The following is an 18,388-nucleotide window of genomic DNA, read 5'->3' on the forward strand; positions in this document are numbered from 1 at the left end:
GGCATAAGGTAGAAACATACGGTGGTCGGCTGCGTGAAACATGCAAATTTAAAATGTCAGCTCCATCAGGAAAGTACCACTCAACTTCTAACTATTTAAACACTGTTATTATGAATTGATAGATTTCTCTTTTATTTGCTAGTTTGTTCATAGGGGAACTCGGGTTTCAATGGCTCTGGTGACAATATTGCCAATTGGGTATCACAGGTGGTTTGAACACCTCCATTGCAGATGTCTTTCAACCCATTTCTCTGTTCTGCTCAATGTCCTGAACTGGCGCTAATGCTTCATGACAGCCGAAAGGGAACTGGTGGAAGAGCGGAGGGAGGGAATTAAGCAAAGATAGCGGCTGCACTCCCATTTGCATATTATTTTAAATGATTGAGCTGGCCAGCAGCTACAGCTGTGTAGGTGGATCGTAATGTTAGATCTGCCTCACTTCTGGTTTGTTTATGTGGGATTTTGCAAGCTTAAACACTTAGGGGTTCAATGTGGCATTTTTAAATTTATGTGGTTTTAAAAATCCAGCAATAAATTTAAGGATGTAGTGCACCTTTGAAGGAAGAGTTTTAGTTTATTTTTAGATTTGTTAACACCAGCCTATCAATAAAATGATCGTCCTGTTAAGACCGACATTGGGTACTGATTCGAGGGGGCTAAGTCAAATTAAGCAAGGTGATCTGAGCCACTCAATCTTTCTCCTTTCTCCCTCATGCAATTTGCACTTATGAATTCTTTAACTGTAATGATATAATTGTAGCCAGAGGTTTTCGTGATGAGTTCTTCCTGCACCCAGAACAGACATCGAGAACTACAATAGACGACAAACATTTCATGGTTAAAGCAGATTGACTGAAATGTTATTGAATGATCAATAATTCATTTAGAAGCCAGGAATTCCAGCAAACCATTTTACCAGCTCCATTCCACTTACATTTAATTGAATTTTGTTCAGCCTATTCATTCCCTTGGTGTACCCAGCAGGGCTTGTTGAAAGGGCTAACATTCTCACCCAAAGCAGCCGGTCAATTGTTTCCCATAAAGTGTAAAACCTGAAGCCCATCATTATCAAGAGTGAGAGATCTATGAGAAAATCACTAATAGGGAAACAATCAATGAGAGCGCCGCTCCTCTTTGCTGGGAACAACTTTTCCAGCAAGCCGCAGTAAAAGGGAAAATGTAGGCAAAGAGCTGAATCACTTCCACTTAGAATTGATAATGGGCGGATGCAACTAGGAAGAGACTTTTGAAAGATTTACGGGCGGGATTTAACTCAATGGGAACAAAGTCTCATAGCGATCGCGTGTAGCCACGTGTTTCCCGATGCTCGCAGTGGCGAGAAACACATCGCTATAAAACAGCATTCGCGTTAGATAGGGGGCCTCCGTGGGGAACGCATGGCTGAGGTCACACATAGTCCTGTTTGTGCACTGAGGAGCTCCCCAGTGTAGCGAGAGATCGGGACCCCATTTCTAAATGGTGTCCCGATCTCTGGAGCCCATGAAGTGACCCCTGACACCCCCAAAGCACTAAAAGAGGGTCCCCCCCGCCCATAACACCCACACAAGGCACCACCCGCCAGATTGCTACCGTGCACAAAATGCCATCTTGGCAGTACCAAACTGGCACCATGACAATGCCCCTTACAGCATGGCAATGCCAGGCTGGCACCTAGGTCTCACTGCAGGGTGGCAGAGCCAGGATGCCCAGAGTATCACCATGTCCAAAGGTCATGCACTTGGCACTCTGATCCCCTGGGAGATCCCACAAGTTGCGTTCAATCTGCTCCCCATTCATGGCAACCAATACTGAACGCTAGTCACCCGGGGTCTCCAAGGTGAAGGAGATAGATCCCAATGCCTTGGGTATCTAGTTGTCTCACTTAAATATACAGATTTGCGTAAGTGCGATCCTGCCCAGGGTGGGCAGGATTTACATCTCAATATCTCACAAGATTGCGTTAGATCTCGTGAGGCATTGCGGACCGGGTATACCCCAGGGAGCAGGATCTCCCGGCTTCTATTGAACTTCGACTGCATGGCATGCTACTTTTCGGGCGCAACATTGCCGTAAAATCACAACCTTAAAGTTGTAAACACGGGAATAATCTGTCTGGTGGTTGACTAACTGTGTTTTTAAAATAAATTTAGAGTACCAAAATATTATTTTTTCAATTAAGGGGAAGTTTAGTGTAGCCATCTAAGATGGCCACCTGCAAAGGCCCATGGGAATTATGGCCAATCCAGGACTCAGACAGATACAGAGCCTATGTGTATCTGAAACACAGATAACCAGACCTAATTGAAACCACCGCTCGTTTGCATTTAATGGCCCATTTTCCCAGGACAATAGAACTCCAATCAAGCACCCGCCACAGACTGATCGGCGCCACTCCCCTTACACAGAAGGCACAACTGTCAAGGTCAATGACCATTAAGGACCCGCCCAACCACCAAGGCACTTGCCCCTTTATTGGTTGTAATCGAAGACAGTGATCAGAGCCCTGTCGAACTATTGGGTCCAAGGTTAAGGACCGTCCCAAAGAGCGTGAAATCCCAGAGGGAAAAAAGAGAACGCAGCATGCGTTCTGTCTCTTTTGGATCTGGCCAGTGCCAACCCAATTGCAGCAGGAACAGCCAACCAAGTTCAAGACCAACGATTGCTACCTGACACATGAGCAAAGCAGAGACAGAGCCACTTTCTTCGAACCAGCCAAGTGAAATCCAGATAAAGGCCTTACCCATTTGCACAGTTCTGGTCGCCCTGAAGTTAAGTATAGGTTATTGTAGCTGATAGGTGTAGTTTAACACGTAGTATATACTGTGTTTGCATGTTGAGATAACTCGTGTATATGTAAATAAACCATCTTTTGAACTAACTAACTGGTTGTGTGGTCATTTGATCGATATCAGGGAAGGCTTGTGGTTCAGCAAGATAAATAGAAATAACCACTGTATTGGCGATGCTGTGTTGGGACCGGAAAACATCAACATATCATAGAATTTACAGTGCAGAAGGAGGCCATTCGGCCCATCGAGTCTGCACCGGCTCTTGGAAAGAGCACCCTACACAAGGTCAACATCTCCACCCTATCCCCATAACCCAGTAACCCCACCCAACACTAAGGGCAATTTTGGACACTAAGGACAATTTATCATGGCCAATCCACCTAACCTGCACATCTTTTGGGCTGTGGGAGGAAACCGGAGCACCTGGAGGAAACCCACGCACACACGGGGAGGACGTGCAGACTCCGCACAGACAGTGACCCAAGCCGGAATTGAACCTGGGACCCTGGAGCTGTGAAGCAATTGTGCTACCCACAATGCTACCGTGCTGCCCCACGTGACCAATCCACCTAACCTGCACATCTTTGGGTTGTGGGGGTGAAACCCACGCAGACATGGGAAGAATATGCAAACTCCACACGGACAGTGACCCAGGGTTCGGATTCGAACCCGGATCCTCAGCGCCGTAGGGGTTCACTAACTGTTAAGATGTACAAGGAAGAGGCAATCTTCCTTTTTTTACACTTTGCTATAAAACTAAACAGTAGGAGATTGGAGTGGTGGAAGATTTACATATGAATATTGTGAGTCTAAAAATAGCTGCGACAGGCCAACTGTGCCCGCTGTTGGTTAGACTTGCTCTTGTCTGCTTAATGTTAATGATATTTTGCCCAGCAAACTGCTGGAAATGCGAATCGGAAATGGGCATCTGGGTGAACAGAGCAAGCAAATATATTTCCTTACCCAATCAGGTTGAAGAATTGTGTAGGTAGATGTGCAAAGACTGAGAAGGAAGTGTAGTTAGAATTAGGTGAATTCAATGTCAAATCAGGCACAGAAGGAAAAATGAAAGAGGGATAAAGAAAGAACTGGGATTTAAATAAAAGTGTGAAAGATAATAGTTAAGCAAAATATGTAACATTTAAAAAAAATTCTCTAACAACTAAAGCCTGAATAATAATAGTTAATATTCGGGGCGAGATAGGTTGACTAGCAGTATAATTAACATTTACGACATTATTTAAAAGATACATAGACTGGAAGTGACGTGCCTTGCCTTAACTTTCTGTGGCTTATTTCCTATTGTCAGTGCGAGCACAGGAACTTCATGCTGCTCAATGTGTTGGAATGGGGAGCCGGACATATCATTTTCACAATCTCAGGGAGACCTGTCCACACACGCAGCTTTGAACTTTCTGCATTTAATTGCACATCTATCTTCAACTGAAGTTACTTTGGCCCTCGCATATCAATACCCACGAGCTGTCATTTTGATTTTCTGAATTGTGGCTCGTCAAATTTCACTCGTAATTCATTTCAAAATGAATAATCTTTAAGTGTGGCTGGTTACGTCTTGGAGCAGAAATCTGCTCTGAAATGGAAAGTTTGATTTTCCAGCCACAACCCGGTGGTGTGGCTAGGATATTGAATGGATGATGCTCACGAATCGTAATGCCTGCCTCAGCTTATCCTGACATTTTGGTTGTCAATACACTTGAAATTTACAGGCTCACATCTAAACCTGCCTGCTCATTACCCATCTGCTGCGTCGTCGCTTCCAGATTTTTAGAAATCGGACCATCTCGGTTTTGTTTTTAGGAAATGCAACTTGGAGAGTACGGATTGGCACAAATGCATTTTACAGGTTGCTCAGATGTGCCGCATCGTTTGGGGTGGGGGGGGGGGGGGATGTAGAAATCAAATATTAATTGTTGCTGGCCGTTGTGCTGTACGGTACTCTAGTCTTTGGGAAACAAGAGCTGGTGCGCGTCTACTTTAAACCCATGGGAAGGAGAGCATTTATTGGATGTTATTCATCATAGACTGTCACGTTATCAGTGCCAGTGGACCTTAATCCAGAAGGCTGCCTCTCTCTCCCCTGCACCAGGGACTAACATGCCCTGTTGTTCCTGATAGCATCGCAACAATCCTTTAATCGTATTAGCTTCTCAGATGATACGGAACCTGACCGATCTATGTGCTGGAAAGGCACTAATACAATACTCCCTGCCTTTATTGGGAAATTGTTCTGAAGTGCTGTCCTCTGCAGATTTCCCCTCTGGAATGCTGGTAGCTGCGACTCAGCACATAATTGAAGCCATCAGTATGGCCATCAGCCAAACTGATTCATTGCAGCTGATTAAAGTGAGTGGCTCTTAACCTGAAATGATTTTAAAACCCTGGGAAAAAAAAAACCTCTCGCGAAAAGAGGCAGTCACCTCGTCAGCTTGCACAGCTTCTCTGGGCTATTAAAATAAAATCAACGTAACGGGTTTCCAGCCTTGAAAAACCCTTTGTGCGTTTTTCTTTTCCAAAGGAGAAATGATAAAAAAAATGTTTTAAATGAGAAGAAACCGCGGTGACAGGATGTAATTAGCTCCGGATCAATTGAAATGAAGAACAAAGGTTTAACATTCAGATTTTCAGTGACTGGGCAAATTTATTTAACATGACGGATTGTAAATGCCACCACTTTACAGAGAAGAAATCTCTTGGCCAGTTGTTTAGAATTTTTTTAAGGTGATTTTGGATGAAATAAAATGGTGCCAGTGCCATGCTCTAAAGCCTCCACTGAGTGACAGGGATTCACATCTTAATCTTCATAGGAGTCCATCCTCCTTTTCAATGAAGTGTAGTTCTACTGTGTACCCCTGTACCTGCACTACCTGTCCCTATGCTAGAAATTGGTTGCTGGTAGTGGGGATGATGGTGGGGGAGCGAGGGGAAGTGAGGTGGAGATATTAAATGCTGACCAGGCCGAGCTTATCGTCCAATTCACTTCTACATTTCAAACACATTTCTAAAAGTTTAAAAAGGCAACTGAAAATAATTCCCAGATGGAAGTATGCTCTTAAAAATCATAAACCTTGTTAAAACCTCTAATAGTGCATCCCACAGATGGATTACATTATTTGAGATTCTGCTTATCATGACACCCAGTTTGCGCAAATATAGCAAGTTAGTATGCTCAACAGGTTCCTTAAAGCTTCATGAAATTATTGTGCTTTCTGGCTAATGTTCCCATTACTTCTGCATCCATAGGGTGCTTGACTACACAGCAATGTGGAATGCAGCACACATTGAAATAAACAGGTCACCAACAACTTCTTCGCTCTTTGGGAGAACTTTTTGCAATCATGTAAATCACAGCTTTGAAAGCTGTCCATGGCCAAATAACTTAGTGCTCAGAGGAGTTAATAACACACCCACTACAAAGAAAATCTAAAGGGAATATTGAGCTGCAAGGAACTACAAGATGTGGGTCACAGGACCATCCTTCATCATGGTTTTAGATAGTTTTTTCAGATCAAATGATAACTTTTTACTAATATTGAGGGAAAATTGTTGCATTTTGCAGTGACGAAGAAACAAATTAAAAGTAACTATACAGCATTTTCTTAAGAGTAAAATTAGTTTGTTACTTGCCAATTCCTAGATTTGTTTTTATAAATTTAGAGTACCCAATTATTTTTTTTTCCCCAATTAAAGGACAATTTAGCGTGGCTAATCCACCTATCCTGCACATCTTTGGGTGGTGGGGGTGAAACCCACGCAGGCACGGGGAGAATGTGCAAATTCCACACGGACAGTGACCCAGGGCCGGGATTCCAACCCAGTCCTCAGCGCCGTAGGCAGCAATGCTAACCACTGTGTCACGTGCCACCCTCAATTTCCAGATTTTTATAAATTAATTTATGGGATGTGTGCGTCGCTGGTTAGACCAGCATTTATTGCCTATCCATTGTTGCTCTTTAGAAGGTGGTAGTGAGTTGCTTTCTTGAACAACTTCAGTCCCTGAGGTGTAGACACATCCACTGTGCTGTTAGGGAGAGAGTTCCAGGGTTTTGCCCCAATGACACTGAAGGAACGGCGATATATTTCCAAGTCGGGATGGTGATTGGGCATATCCTCACTGACATTGAGGCCTTCAATCCCAACCTCCAACAGGCCTTCGATATCCTGCCACAACCAGGCCTCATCAGAACTCCAATTCTTCACTAGGCATTGAACCTCGGCCCCCATATCCCCCATTCCCAAGCATTCAAATTCCTCCTCGCACAGCCTTTCACACTGGGCCCCAGGGATTGGCAGCCCACCCGACTGATTTAACCTTCCCCCTCCCCCATCGACCCTTCCCCCTCTCCGAGATTAACCCAGGTGCCGACACTACGGGTCCTTCACCCCCAACAGGCTTCCCTACTGACTGAAGGCCAAATCTGTTAATCAGGTTGGTATCCAGGTGGAGAATGAGCTATGCCACCATATAGACACCATATATAAAAAATAATTGGGTACAACATGTGGGAGAATTCAGGCTTTATGGTTCCCGGTAACTTTTGGACCATTCGTAACACCCCTTCCCCCCCAAAACAAAAGTCCTGATCAGGGTCAGGGACATAACAATTCAGCACTTAGTGCTTTGCCTACATCTGGCGTGGTGGCTGTTCCTTTTAAATTCGTACACAAAAAATTATGTTTAAAAAATCAAGCGACAGCGCAAACCGTGGCCGCCTTTCAAGTTTAGTCAGTCTCTGGCTTGAGACAGGAATAACTCAAAAACAATTTTCTGTGATTGGTTCAGCTTGTATTTGATTGAAAGTACGTTAAAAAAAAAATGTTCCAGATTAATTATTCAAACTCCAGGAAACCCCAGCAACACTCTTCCCGAGATCTGATGAAACTTTGAAACTGGGGAATCAAGTTGAAAATCTGAGAAGGAGCCTGGTCAATTGAAACTCCTGAGGGAGTTGGGTGAGATTAATACAAGCTTCTAACGTGGTAAGACATTGAAGAAAAGAAACACAGCATAACCTCAATCATCTTTTACAAATGATGATATTAGCGGTTAGAATTGGGATCCTTTTAATACTTCTTCACTCAAGGAATTATGTGGAAGGAATTCTAGTTTAAATATATTGTGTGCTTGTTTTTTCTTTCTTAGTTAAATTTACTTCATGGTTTTAAACTTAAAACACGGTTTGTTGCTCCATTTAAACAAGGTACAGGGCTAGTCCAGAGATATGAAAAATGAATGAACAAATTGAGTTTTCTTCTTTGTTTTCCTGGTGATATTTCTGGAGGCTATTTAGATCTCAAGTCTGGGATGGACATGCCCTAAGGTTCAGGCATTTGTGACTTGCCCACAAAAGTGATCTAAACTACTGCAATTGAAATAATCCGGGGTAACAAGGGGAGAAAAGATCCCAAAAATACAGCAAGGTTATTCGCTGTGCTGCTGAAGAAGACAGAGGGCATTGCAACCACGACCTACTCTGGGCACCAAATCCTCAGGGTGCTGGATGTTAGTAGGATGGAGGTCGAGAGGAAAGCTCCTGATCAGTACAGCTACCACCTCTCTCATGTAGCGTAGCTTGCTCTTTGGATGTTGACTGCAATGTATGAATTAGCCCTTTTGGGGTTTCTAACAGTATGTGGTGGATATCCAGCACGAGCAGATTTTAACCCATCCTCCTCCTTTTTGCTATCAGTCAAGTTCTGCATTCAGAGATTCATACACTGCAAGCAGGAATCAGAGTTGACAAAAGGAAAATCAAAGTTATGAACAGCTGATGCTCCGTTTTAGTAAAAATGCAACACTGCACAAGATTTTGAGCTCTCCTTTATTTTAAAAATATTCAAGCTTTTAAACAGGAGTATATCACTGTCATGATGTGTTATTTCTATGGAAATTACAATGAGACCAACAGAGCTCTCCATCATTTATGTGCAAGTTGGACTGCAAACTCAGGAGGTTAAAATTCGGGAGGTGCTGACCGAGATACTCCACTCTGTCGTAACAGCAGGAAAATGGCAACTTGCCATCTGGTTCCCCATTCACATATGTGGCATGAAGTTACTGTACAGACATTATAGGTGCAGATTAAATTCACCACAAAAAATTAGGATTTCTCTAGTGCAGTCTAAGTATCTTTTTAACAACAATAGAAGTCTTAGTTACTTATAAACAACCACTTTGGCACTGAAAATTAAATTTTTACAAGTGTGAAACCACATTCCTGCAGCTTTTAATTATTACGTTTTTTCTTTTTCTTTCCATCTCATTTATCTCTATCTATTATTACAATTTTCTGTGTCTGCTTTGACATTGAATTGAATACAAATGAATTTCCTTGTCAGACTCCGTGTTATTCATAAATCACTGATTTCCAAACTGTTTCCCCATCCTGACCCCATTTTGAAACTTGAAACTTGCCGTAGGCCCAGACTGAGAGTCAGGGTGGAGGTGGCTAGAGCTCTGAGAAAGTGGGGGAGGAAAGTGAGGTTCTAAGAGTGGGGATGGGGTAGCTGTGAGAGAGGGGGCTGGAGCAGTGTGGAAGTGGAGAGGGGGGAGAAGTTGAATGAGGGAGAGAGTTCTGAGAATGAGTAAGTTGATGCAATGAGGGAGGGGGCAAAGGGATAGGGCTTTGAGAGCAGGGTGCGAGGGTTGGAGAACAGGCAGTAATTTTTTTTTCATCCACCATTTTGCAGGCTCTATTGGAGGCAGTGGCTGGGCCTCAGAACTGATTTCATTAGGCCATGCCCACCAGTCCAAGGGAAGAAAAAGATTGTACGCAGACCAAGTCAAGGGACGTGGGAGCCAATCTGAGGGTTGACCAATATATTTCCACTCCAGACTTGCCATTGCTGCAACTGAGGACAGAGGGCTCACAGCCCCAATTGCCCATCATGTGACCCTACTGGGGGGGTCACGATCCATAGGTTGGAAACCCCAATCATAAATGGGTCTTCAAACTGATTGCTTAGGAAGATACACAGTTGTTTACATTGATCAATCCCAGATTTCCTGTAGAGGGCAGTGCACCCTTTTGGATGTCCTGCTGTCAGCAGCTTGCTCTGAGAAACCCGATCGAAAGTTTACGAGCAAATGCATGTCTATCAAACAGAGAGTGCCATCGCAGGACAATCTGGCCAGTTTGCCACATTAAATGAGGTTTCTGTTTTTAATCACCAAATTATTTTCAAGTGGATGTGTTCTCCATTGCCCTTGCAAAATTTAAAATTCATTAAAGTTTCCATCCAACAGCAGTACTTTTTCCAAACCTTTCTTATGGACCACATTCAATCCTGCCATTCCTTTAAGGCAAGGTACATTTTAGTTCCCTGCTTTGTTCGCAATTTGTGACATTTCCTTAGTTGGCAAGTTTGCACCAATTTTTATTTGCCGCTCTGAGTTTGTAACGTTTACATCCTAAATTGTTTTCTGTACTTTTAACAAGCTGCCAAGAAATCAAGAAAAAACTACATACACCTATTTTTGGGTTGAGACATTTTCTACACTTTATTGCTTATGTTCCTTCAGCCACCAAACAGTAATGTAAGGCACAGGCTTTGCTTGCAATTTTAATGTACTAAATTACTTGAATATAACATGTGCGGTTTAATACTGATGGTAGTACATGGGAATATGAATAGTTCCACTTTCTAGGTTCATTTCTGTTGAGTGCAGTAGTTGTTGGAAGATTAAGAATGGGAGCATTGATTGGGGTATTATTAACAAACAATTGTCATCTTTAAAGGAAATTTGACAGTTAGGTCAATCTTAATTTAATATTATTGACAGGAGAGACTGGTGTAATATCACTATCTATCCATTTTAAGGTTCCACTACACATCAAATTGACATATACCAATTTCCAGCAGTAGCAGACTCTGTCTTCTGTCAAGAATTTAAAACTATACGTGTTGCCTCCTTTCAGTTCTCTATCCAAAGCAAGCAAGGATCTTTAACCATACCACCCTGAAACCAGCTTGCAGGAGTTACAGGAATGGTCCGAGTTGGCTTGTTAATCCATGTGTTTAAAAAGCTGTCAGACCTGCTGAGATTGTCCAGCATTTTCTGTTTTTAAAAAAAAAACCATGTCACTTCTTCTCTGCTCCCGACCCCACCTCTGGCGATTGGTTATTTACGGGGTGGTGGAACATGTCTTGGGCTGCCTACATTTAATTTTTTAACCCCACTTAATGTGGCTCACCCATTCTTCCCTCGGAACATTGCAGTCGGATTTAACCTTCCTAGTGGGATTACGCTGACAATGAAAAAGGTTTCCCTGGATTTGAGGAAAGCCGGCAGCTGCAGTGATGCGAGAAGAGCCTCGGGCAGAAGGTCTCCGCCTTCTCAACATTCCATGTGGACCAGAGGGAGCAAAAGTGCTTCATTTTGACCCCAGGCTCACTCACCATCAGACCTCACCCTCACTGCCTGGGATCAGACTCCTCCGGGTTGGAAATCCGTCTCCCTGACCGTTCCCCACCCAGGATCAGGGGCCCGACCCCTCGGCATCAGAGATTGGGTTTATGTGCTTTTGATCTGATGGGAAGTCAAGCCTGTCAATCAGACTGACTTTCTGAGGTGAATTTTTCAGGGACAAATTATGTTAACACAGTGCAAGGGAATGCCAGATTCCCGCACACTACCAGCCCCTTCCCCCTCATCTTCCATGCTACCCCCCATGTTGTTTCCAGCACATTGGAATTTGTAAGTGTTGGAATTTAAGAATATGGAATGCATTAGCTCAAGCTATTATAGAAGCTGAATCAAACACTATATTTTAGGGAGAATTATTTAAATCCTGAGAGACAAAAAGTTAAAACAGGGCAGGGAAGCAATTCAAGTCGATAAATCTAATGTAAAGGTAGCACTGACAAGAGGTCTGATGGCCAAATGGCTTTCTTCCACACTGAACTTTCTAAGATGCAATAATTTCTTTTGTTCCATAATAAGCATGTACCGAACACTACTTTTGCTGCTGATAGACAATAAGATACATTGCCTATAATTGAAATTATTTGCAGAGAGTCACATTTTCCGAAATGCCCTCACAGCACTGCAGGAATGGTTTGATAGTCAAATCTACTCAATTTGAGATTAATTCATTGGCAGAAATTCAGGGGTTTTTTCGCAACAAAAGTATCAAGTTAAATTCATTATGAAAATCTGCCAAAGTTTATTTCTGTCAAACTTTCTTTATCTGACCTATTAAATGTTATGACTACTCGAGGAACAAATCCCTCGTATGTCCAACATAGTTAAGAGTGTGGTAAAATGGCTATCATAGAATCATGACAATGCAGAAGGAGGCCATTTGGCCGATCAAATCTACACCCATCCTCTAAAAGAGTACCCCTGCTAGGCCCACTCCCAGCCCTATCCCTGTAACCCCATAACTCCACCTAACCTTTGGACATCATGGGGCAGTTTAGCATGGCCAATCAAACTAACCTGCACATCTTTGGACTGTGGGAGGAAACCGGAGCGCCTGGTGGAAACCCATGCAGACACAGGGAGGACGTGCAAATGCCACACAGTCATCCAATGTCGGAATTGAACCTGGGTCCATGTTGTGGTGAGGCAGCAGTGCTAACCATTGTGCCACCGTGCCGCCCCAGATCCTCTGAGATCCTTTCTTAATGGATATAGAATCTTCCTACCCAAGAAGTATAAATCATTGTTATTATTTAATTGCAAAATAGATGAATTTAGTGAGCTGGCAAATGCAGTGATAATGTTAATAAATAAATATCAGCTATTGACTAAATTCCAAACTCCTATTAGTATAAATACAGAGAAGCTGGAAAAACGAACAGGCTGATCATTATTTATTTTAATCATTATTATTATTTGTCTCATCACTGTTACAATGAGATAAATAATATTACGATGAGATCAGTCAAGAATGAAATACAACTGCACATCTGAAACCCTCACCAAGTCAGGTCAGGTCCTATGAAATCCCTGCATTCAATCAAAGCTGGTCTGTTCTTTATATTCGTTTATGGAACAGTGCCTATATTTGTTGCCCAAACCTAATTGCCCTTGAGGAGGCATTGCTGTGAATCTGGAGTCACATGTAGGCTAGACTAGATAAGGACAACAGATTTCCTTCCCAAAGGGGAACCAGATGGCTTTTTACAACAATCAATAATCATTAGACTTCTAATTTCAAATTTTTATTCAATTCAAATTTCATCATCAGCTACGGTGGGATTTGAACCCAGGTTCCCAGAGCATTTCCCAGCATCTCTGGATTTCTAATGTAGTGACAATACCACTACGCCACTGTCTCCCCACTGGATGTGGTAAAAAGTAACCCCACCTAACCTTTGGACACTAAGGGACAATTTAGCGTGGCCGTTGCACCTAACCTGCACATATTGAAGCTAATTCTTTGGGGATAGGCGTTCAAGTGCTACCACAGCAGCTGGTAGAATTTAATTTCAATAAATCTGGAAATATCAAGCTATAATCAGTAATGGTGACCAGAACAACTGTCATTGATTGTTCCAAAAAATCAACTGGTTCACTAACGCCCACTGGGGAAGGAAATCGGCCATCCTAACTGGTCTGCTCTACACGTGGCTCCAGACCCACAGAAATTTGATTGACTCTTGACAGCCCTCGGAAATGCCCTAGCAAGCTACTCAGTTCCAAGGGTAATTAGGGATGGGCAATAAATGCTGGCCCAGCCAGCAGCGGCCACATCCCATGAAAGAATAAAGATATGAAAATTGCATTTGGATTAAATTGATGGGATCTGGGTATTACTGGAAAGGTCAGCATTTATTGCCCTTTTCTAACTGCCCTTGAGGAAGTGATGCTGAGCCACCGTCTTGAATACAACTCAGTAATTTGGCCATTTCAGAGGCTTTTGGGTCTGGAGTCACATGTAGGCCACACCAGGTGATGACAGCATAGTTTCCATGCCTGAAAAACATTTGTGAACCAAATGAGTTCTGACAACAAACTGATTAGTTTCACGGTCCCCATCGTTGGTACCAACATTTTATTCCAAAGTCACCCACACCATTGAATTTTAATTCCTCTGCTGTTGTGGCAAGATTGGAACTTGTGCCTCCAGATATTGCTTTTCGGCATCAGGCTGCACCAGCCATTTTCGTATCAGTGCCAAAGATTATGTACAGGGCAAGGGTTAGTTGTAGTGCGTGAGCGCATTCAGCATGCTGGAGAATGCAGATGGTTTACCAACTGGTACCACGAGACATTGCCAAGCACTCCTCGGGCCCCAACAGCATAAGTTAACTCCAAGTTGGAGCTCCAGTTACCCTGCCATGATACTGAAGCACAAAGCCAACATGGGAGAGCTTCCTGGCCTCCATCACCTTTCACACTCTTACAGCGTGGGCATCTATAGATATAATCCTAAACCTGACCAAGTTCACTACTACTGTACAGATTACTACTACCTTCTGATCTATCCTCAATTTATCTCCAGTAACAGAGATGTAAGAGGGCTGTAATAGTCCTAACACCTCTTTAAGAGAAGGAATTTTTCTTTGTTTCAAAATAAATCGTACTTTTCTTCAAACAGGCATTTTTGCTCCCTACTCCTATGCTGCTCATTAGCCAAACATAATGCAGGTTTGTAATTGGCAATTGTTCACTTACCGGTACTGTGGATGTGCCCGTTAAGGACTGTGTGTTTGCATCAGTGCATGGCTGGTCGGAATGCGTCTGTGTTGGTGTGTAAATCGTCATGGCGTGCTCGGGTACCGTGGTCTGTCCAGCATAGTCCTGAGTCGCGTGCGGGTGTGCTGGAGCGTATTCAGCTGGGATTCCGTTCTGTGGTGCAGAGTACTGGGCAGGGGGGTAGGGTTGCGCCATCGCTTCCGGAGGGGCTGTCGCTTCTTGGTTACCCTGAAACAAATGATAACGTTTGTCAGCACCAGAGTTAAATCCGTTTTGCGCTTGTTTTATATAATCCGTGCAAAAAGATTTATAATTCATCATCTTAGTTTGCAAAGAGACATTCGCAGTGAACTTTAGGTAGGAATCAAATGCAATATTCCAAAGCACTGAATTCCCAAGTGAGGACAGGAACAAAAAATGTTCGTGGAATCCCTCAGGGGCTGAAGTCACACAAGCTCTCATTATCCCAAGCTGGTTAGAGTTTAATAATTACCAAAATATGTGTACGCATTGTTCTCAAAATGATTACAGCAACTGATGTGCAGTCCTCTTAGAAAATAATGCTGCTTTGTAAAACATACCATTACCACACATAGCAATTCAGCAGATCGCAATTGCACCACTTGGGAAAATACCAGAGATCAATTAATTGATAAATACTTGATTATAGCCTGTGATTGAGCACTGCAGTTTTGTCAGCATTTCCAGCTGTTGCATTGATAGGTTAAATCAGAGAACCAGCCGAATATTCTGATAACAGGCCCTCAGTTTCCCACCGACAGGGATCAGTCACTCAAGACTCTTCACATAAAGAGAACAAGAGCTCGTACCATTTCAAGCAGAGCTGTTTTATCACACTGCCAATCATTCCACATGCCTTGTCATTGTGGTCCGTGTACAGGGGGTTGTCAAGAAGGCATCCTTCTGAAGTACCTCATTTTCTTTTAATGTTCCTCCATCCAATTGCTGAGTGATGATTTTAAATATAACAATTATCCTCTATACAGTCCGGTATTAAAAGCTGGCTGTGTTTTGATATGTTTTCTGGCATATGTTGAGGCACTCAAATGTAAACATTAACTCAAATATTTCCAAACTGACAGCTCTGAGAAACATTGTAGGGATGGCTGACAATAATGGTTTATTGATAAGCGCTTCAGGATCTGAGAATGCAGGACATAGCCAAGGTTTGGCACGAGTGAAAGCCAGGCAGTGAAGCCGAGAAGTAACAGTTCAAGTTCTAGGGACCGCCATCAAAATCAATTTGAGCTCATGCTTTTTATTCAGAATATCCAAATGTGGATCATAGAATTTACAGTGCAGAGGAGGGCATTTGGCCCATCGAGTTTGCAGTGGCTCTTGGAAAGAGCACCCACTTAAGACCACACCTCCACCCCATCCTCATGACACCACGTAACCTAAAGCCAATTTAGCATGGCCAATCCACCTAATCTGCACATCTTTGGACTGTAGGATGAAACCGGAGCACCCGGAGGAAACGCACGCAGACACGGGGAGAACGTGCAGACTCCACACAGACAGTGACCCAGCGGGGAATCGAACCTAGGACCCTGGAGCTGTGAAGCAACTGTGTTAACCACTGTGCTACCGTAATGCCAGTTGATGGCCAGAATTTCTCACTGATAGTGCAAATATCTTGAATACATCCCGTACTCCTAACTACTGGAAAAGACCCAAAACCCGAGTGGATAGTCAGAAGCTTTTTCCCAGGGTGGAAGAGTCAATTACTAGGGGGCATAGGTTTAAGGTGTGAGGGGCAATGTTTAGAGGAAATGCGTGAGGGAAGTTTTTTTACACAGAGAGTAGTGGGTGCCTGGAACTCACTGCCAGAGGAGGTGGCGGAAGCAGGTACGATAGTGACATTCAAGCGGCACCTTGGCAAATGCATGAATACGGTGAGAATAGAGGGATTTGGACCCCGGAAGCGTAGAAAATTTTAGGTTCGACAGGCAGTATGGTCGGTGCAGGCTTGGAGGGCCGAATGGCCTGTTCCTGTGCCGTACATTTCTTTGTTCTTTAACCCATCAGGCTGCAATCAGACATTATTTCTTCCCCTTCAACATCCCGACTTGAAAAAATCCATCATATTCGTGGATCATTAAAAAAAATCTACATAATTTCACCCCTCTCGACTCTGGAAGGGAAATCCTCATACTGCCCTCCCCACTAGGTCCAGAGTGAATTATTCCTACTAAAATTGGTAACTCCAGAAAATCCTAAACCAACTTCCCATAACCCTTTCTTAAAAAAAGTCACAAATTTCAAAATTTAAATTGGCCTGTTATTTGTATAATTTCTGAATTGTAAACATTGTAAACACAATTTCAATTTGGAAAATATTTTTTGTTCAGCCCGACCCCCCCCCCCCCCCCCCCCCACCGACAGCAACTGAATGAACATGAGTTAGTACCAGTATAATATCAGTACAGACATTGGACATCGACAGTGCCTCTGATAGTCCATCATTTCTTCAGCGCTGCCATTCAGATTCTGTGCGCAGGTCTCCGGAGAGGGGCTTGAACCTACCTACATATTTTTTATTCAGAAGAAAATGCTACCACTGAGCCAATTCTCCAAAATTATGGCCACACGGGCCTGTTACTCTTCAATCTTAATTCCCAGAAACAAGTGTGGGCTAATTGGTTACCATCATCTGGTATCCCTCCCATTCTCTCTCAATTTTCAGATGCAGCATTTATGAAACTGGACCAATTAGTTGCCGTGCTGTCATCTTGGAATGTGAGATTGACACCATGTGTGCCCTGTTTAAAGAGTTGTAGTAGCAGAGAGAGTAAAGCAGCTCCATCATAAGCAGAATAAGTGTTCTTAGTCTTATCAGACCTTTGTAAAACAAAGGACCCTTCAGAGATGTCCCGATTGACAAGATGGACATATCATCCACACAATCTCAGGAAGGACCAAGGTTCAACCTGTGGTCTGTTTTGATTAGCTCATCTCAGTTGGTTCTCTACTGTTGGCCTCATTATTTCTGGGTTATGGAGCAAAAAATAAATTGCCCATTCTCCTTATTCTTTGCATGAAACAACAGATTTGAGGTTTTCAATGTCTGAACCAGTGGTTCAGGTACATGTCAAATAACACATGATAGCATTTAAGGAAGAGCAGGGAACTTTCTGAATATGCTGGACATCTTTTCCGCAACTAAAATCAATTCAATGATAATTTAACTTCTTGCTCTGATTTTCAAAATAGCTGTCTGGCACATTTCACATAGAACAGTACAGCACAGAACAGGCCCTTCGGCCCTCGATGTTGTGCCGAGCAATGATCACCCCACTCAAACCCACGTATCCACCCTATACCCGTAACTCAACAACCCCCCCTTAACATTACTTTTAGGACACTACGGGCAATTTAGCATGGCCAATCCACCTAACCCACACATCTTTGGACTGTGGGAGGAAACCGGAGCACCCGGAGGAAACCCACGCACACACGGGGAGGACGTGCAGACTCCGCACAGACAGTGACCCAGCCGGGAACCGAACCTGGGACCCTGGAGCTGTGAAGCATTTGACAGGCAAACCTTTAAAAATTATGCATTTTTGAAGCATTTAAAGACATTTTTGTGAGACATGGTAAAACTCGATTAAAATTCTTGATCACTATCCAGTGATCCTTGTGCCTGTGTCAGGATTGGTGTCTGCGCAGGAGTGGAGTTGGCTCAGCTGAAGTGTCCTCCATGTGTGAATAGTGTGCCAACATTCACTGGTTCATGCTCACACCTGAACAATGTGCTGGAGGATTGATACCGCTCAGGAAATCATCGGTGTAATTTTGGACGACCCGCCGGCAGTAGTGGGGCTTCCCGATGCGGTGGAGAATTGGGTCTTGTGGAAAAAACGGGATTGGCGCCGATGCTCTGGTTCCCCCCAGTGGCAGCGGGATCGAG

At 43.4% G+C, this 18,388-nt stretch overlaps 1 protein-coding gene across 28 annotated transcripts in view; it reads right to left on the minus strand.

Annotated features, from left to right (window-relative positions):
• Positions 1–18,388, minus strand: part of rbfox3a (RNA binding fox-1 homolog 3a) — a 1,730,437-nt gene that overhangs the window by 167,180 nt on the left and 1,544,869 nt on the right. For all 28 annotated transcript variants that reach the window (XR_005457923.1, XR_005457925.1, XR_005457924.1 and 25 more), the window contains one exon: positions 14,434–14,682. Coding sequence is in view for 23 of the 28 variants with exons in the window: in XM_038776720.1 (XP_038632648.1) it covers positions 14,434–14,682 (249 nt within the window). In the remaining 5 variants the exon portion in view is untranslated. The remainder of the gene's footprint in view (positions 1–14,433; positions 14,683–18,388) is intronic.

The sequence above is a fragment of the Scyliorhinus canicula genome, chromosome 18 (assembly GCF_902713615.1).
Source record: "Scyliorhinus canicula chromosome 18, sScyCan1.1, whole genome shotgun sequence".
In the NCBI taxonomy this organism is placed as follows: Eukaryota; Metazoa; Chordata; class Chondrichthyes; order Carcharhiniformes; family Scyliorhinidae; genus Scyliorhinus; species Scyliorhinus canicula.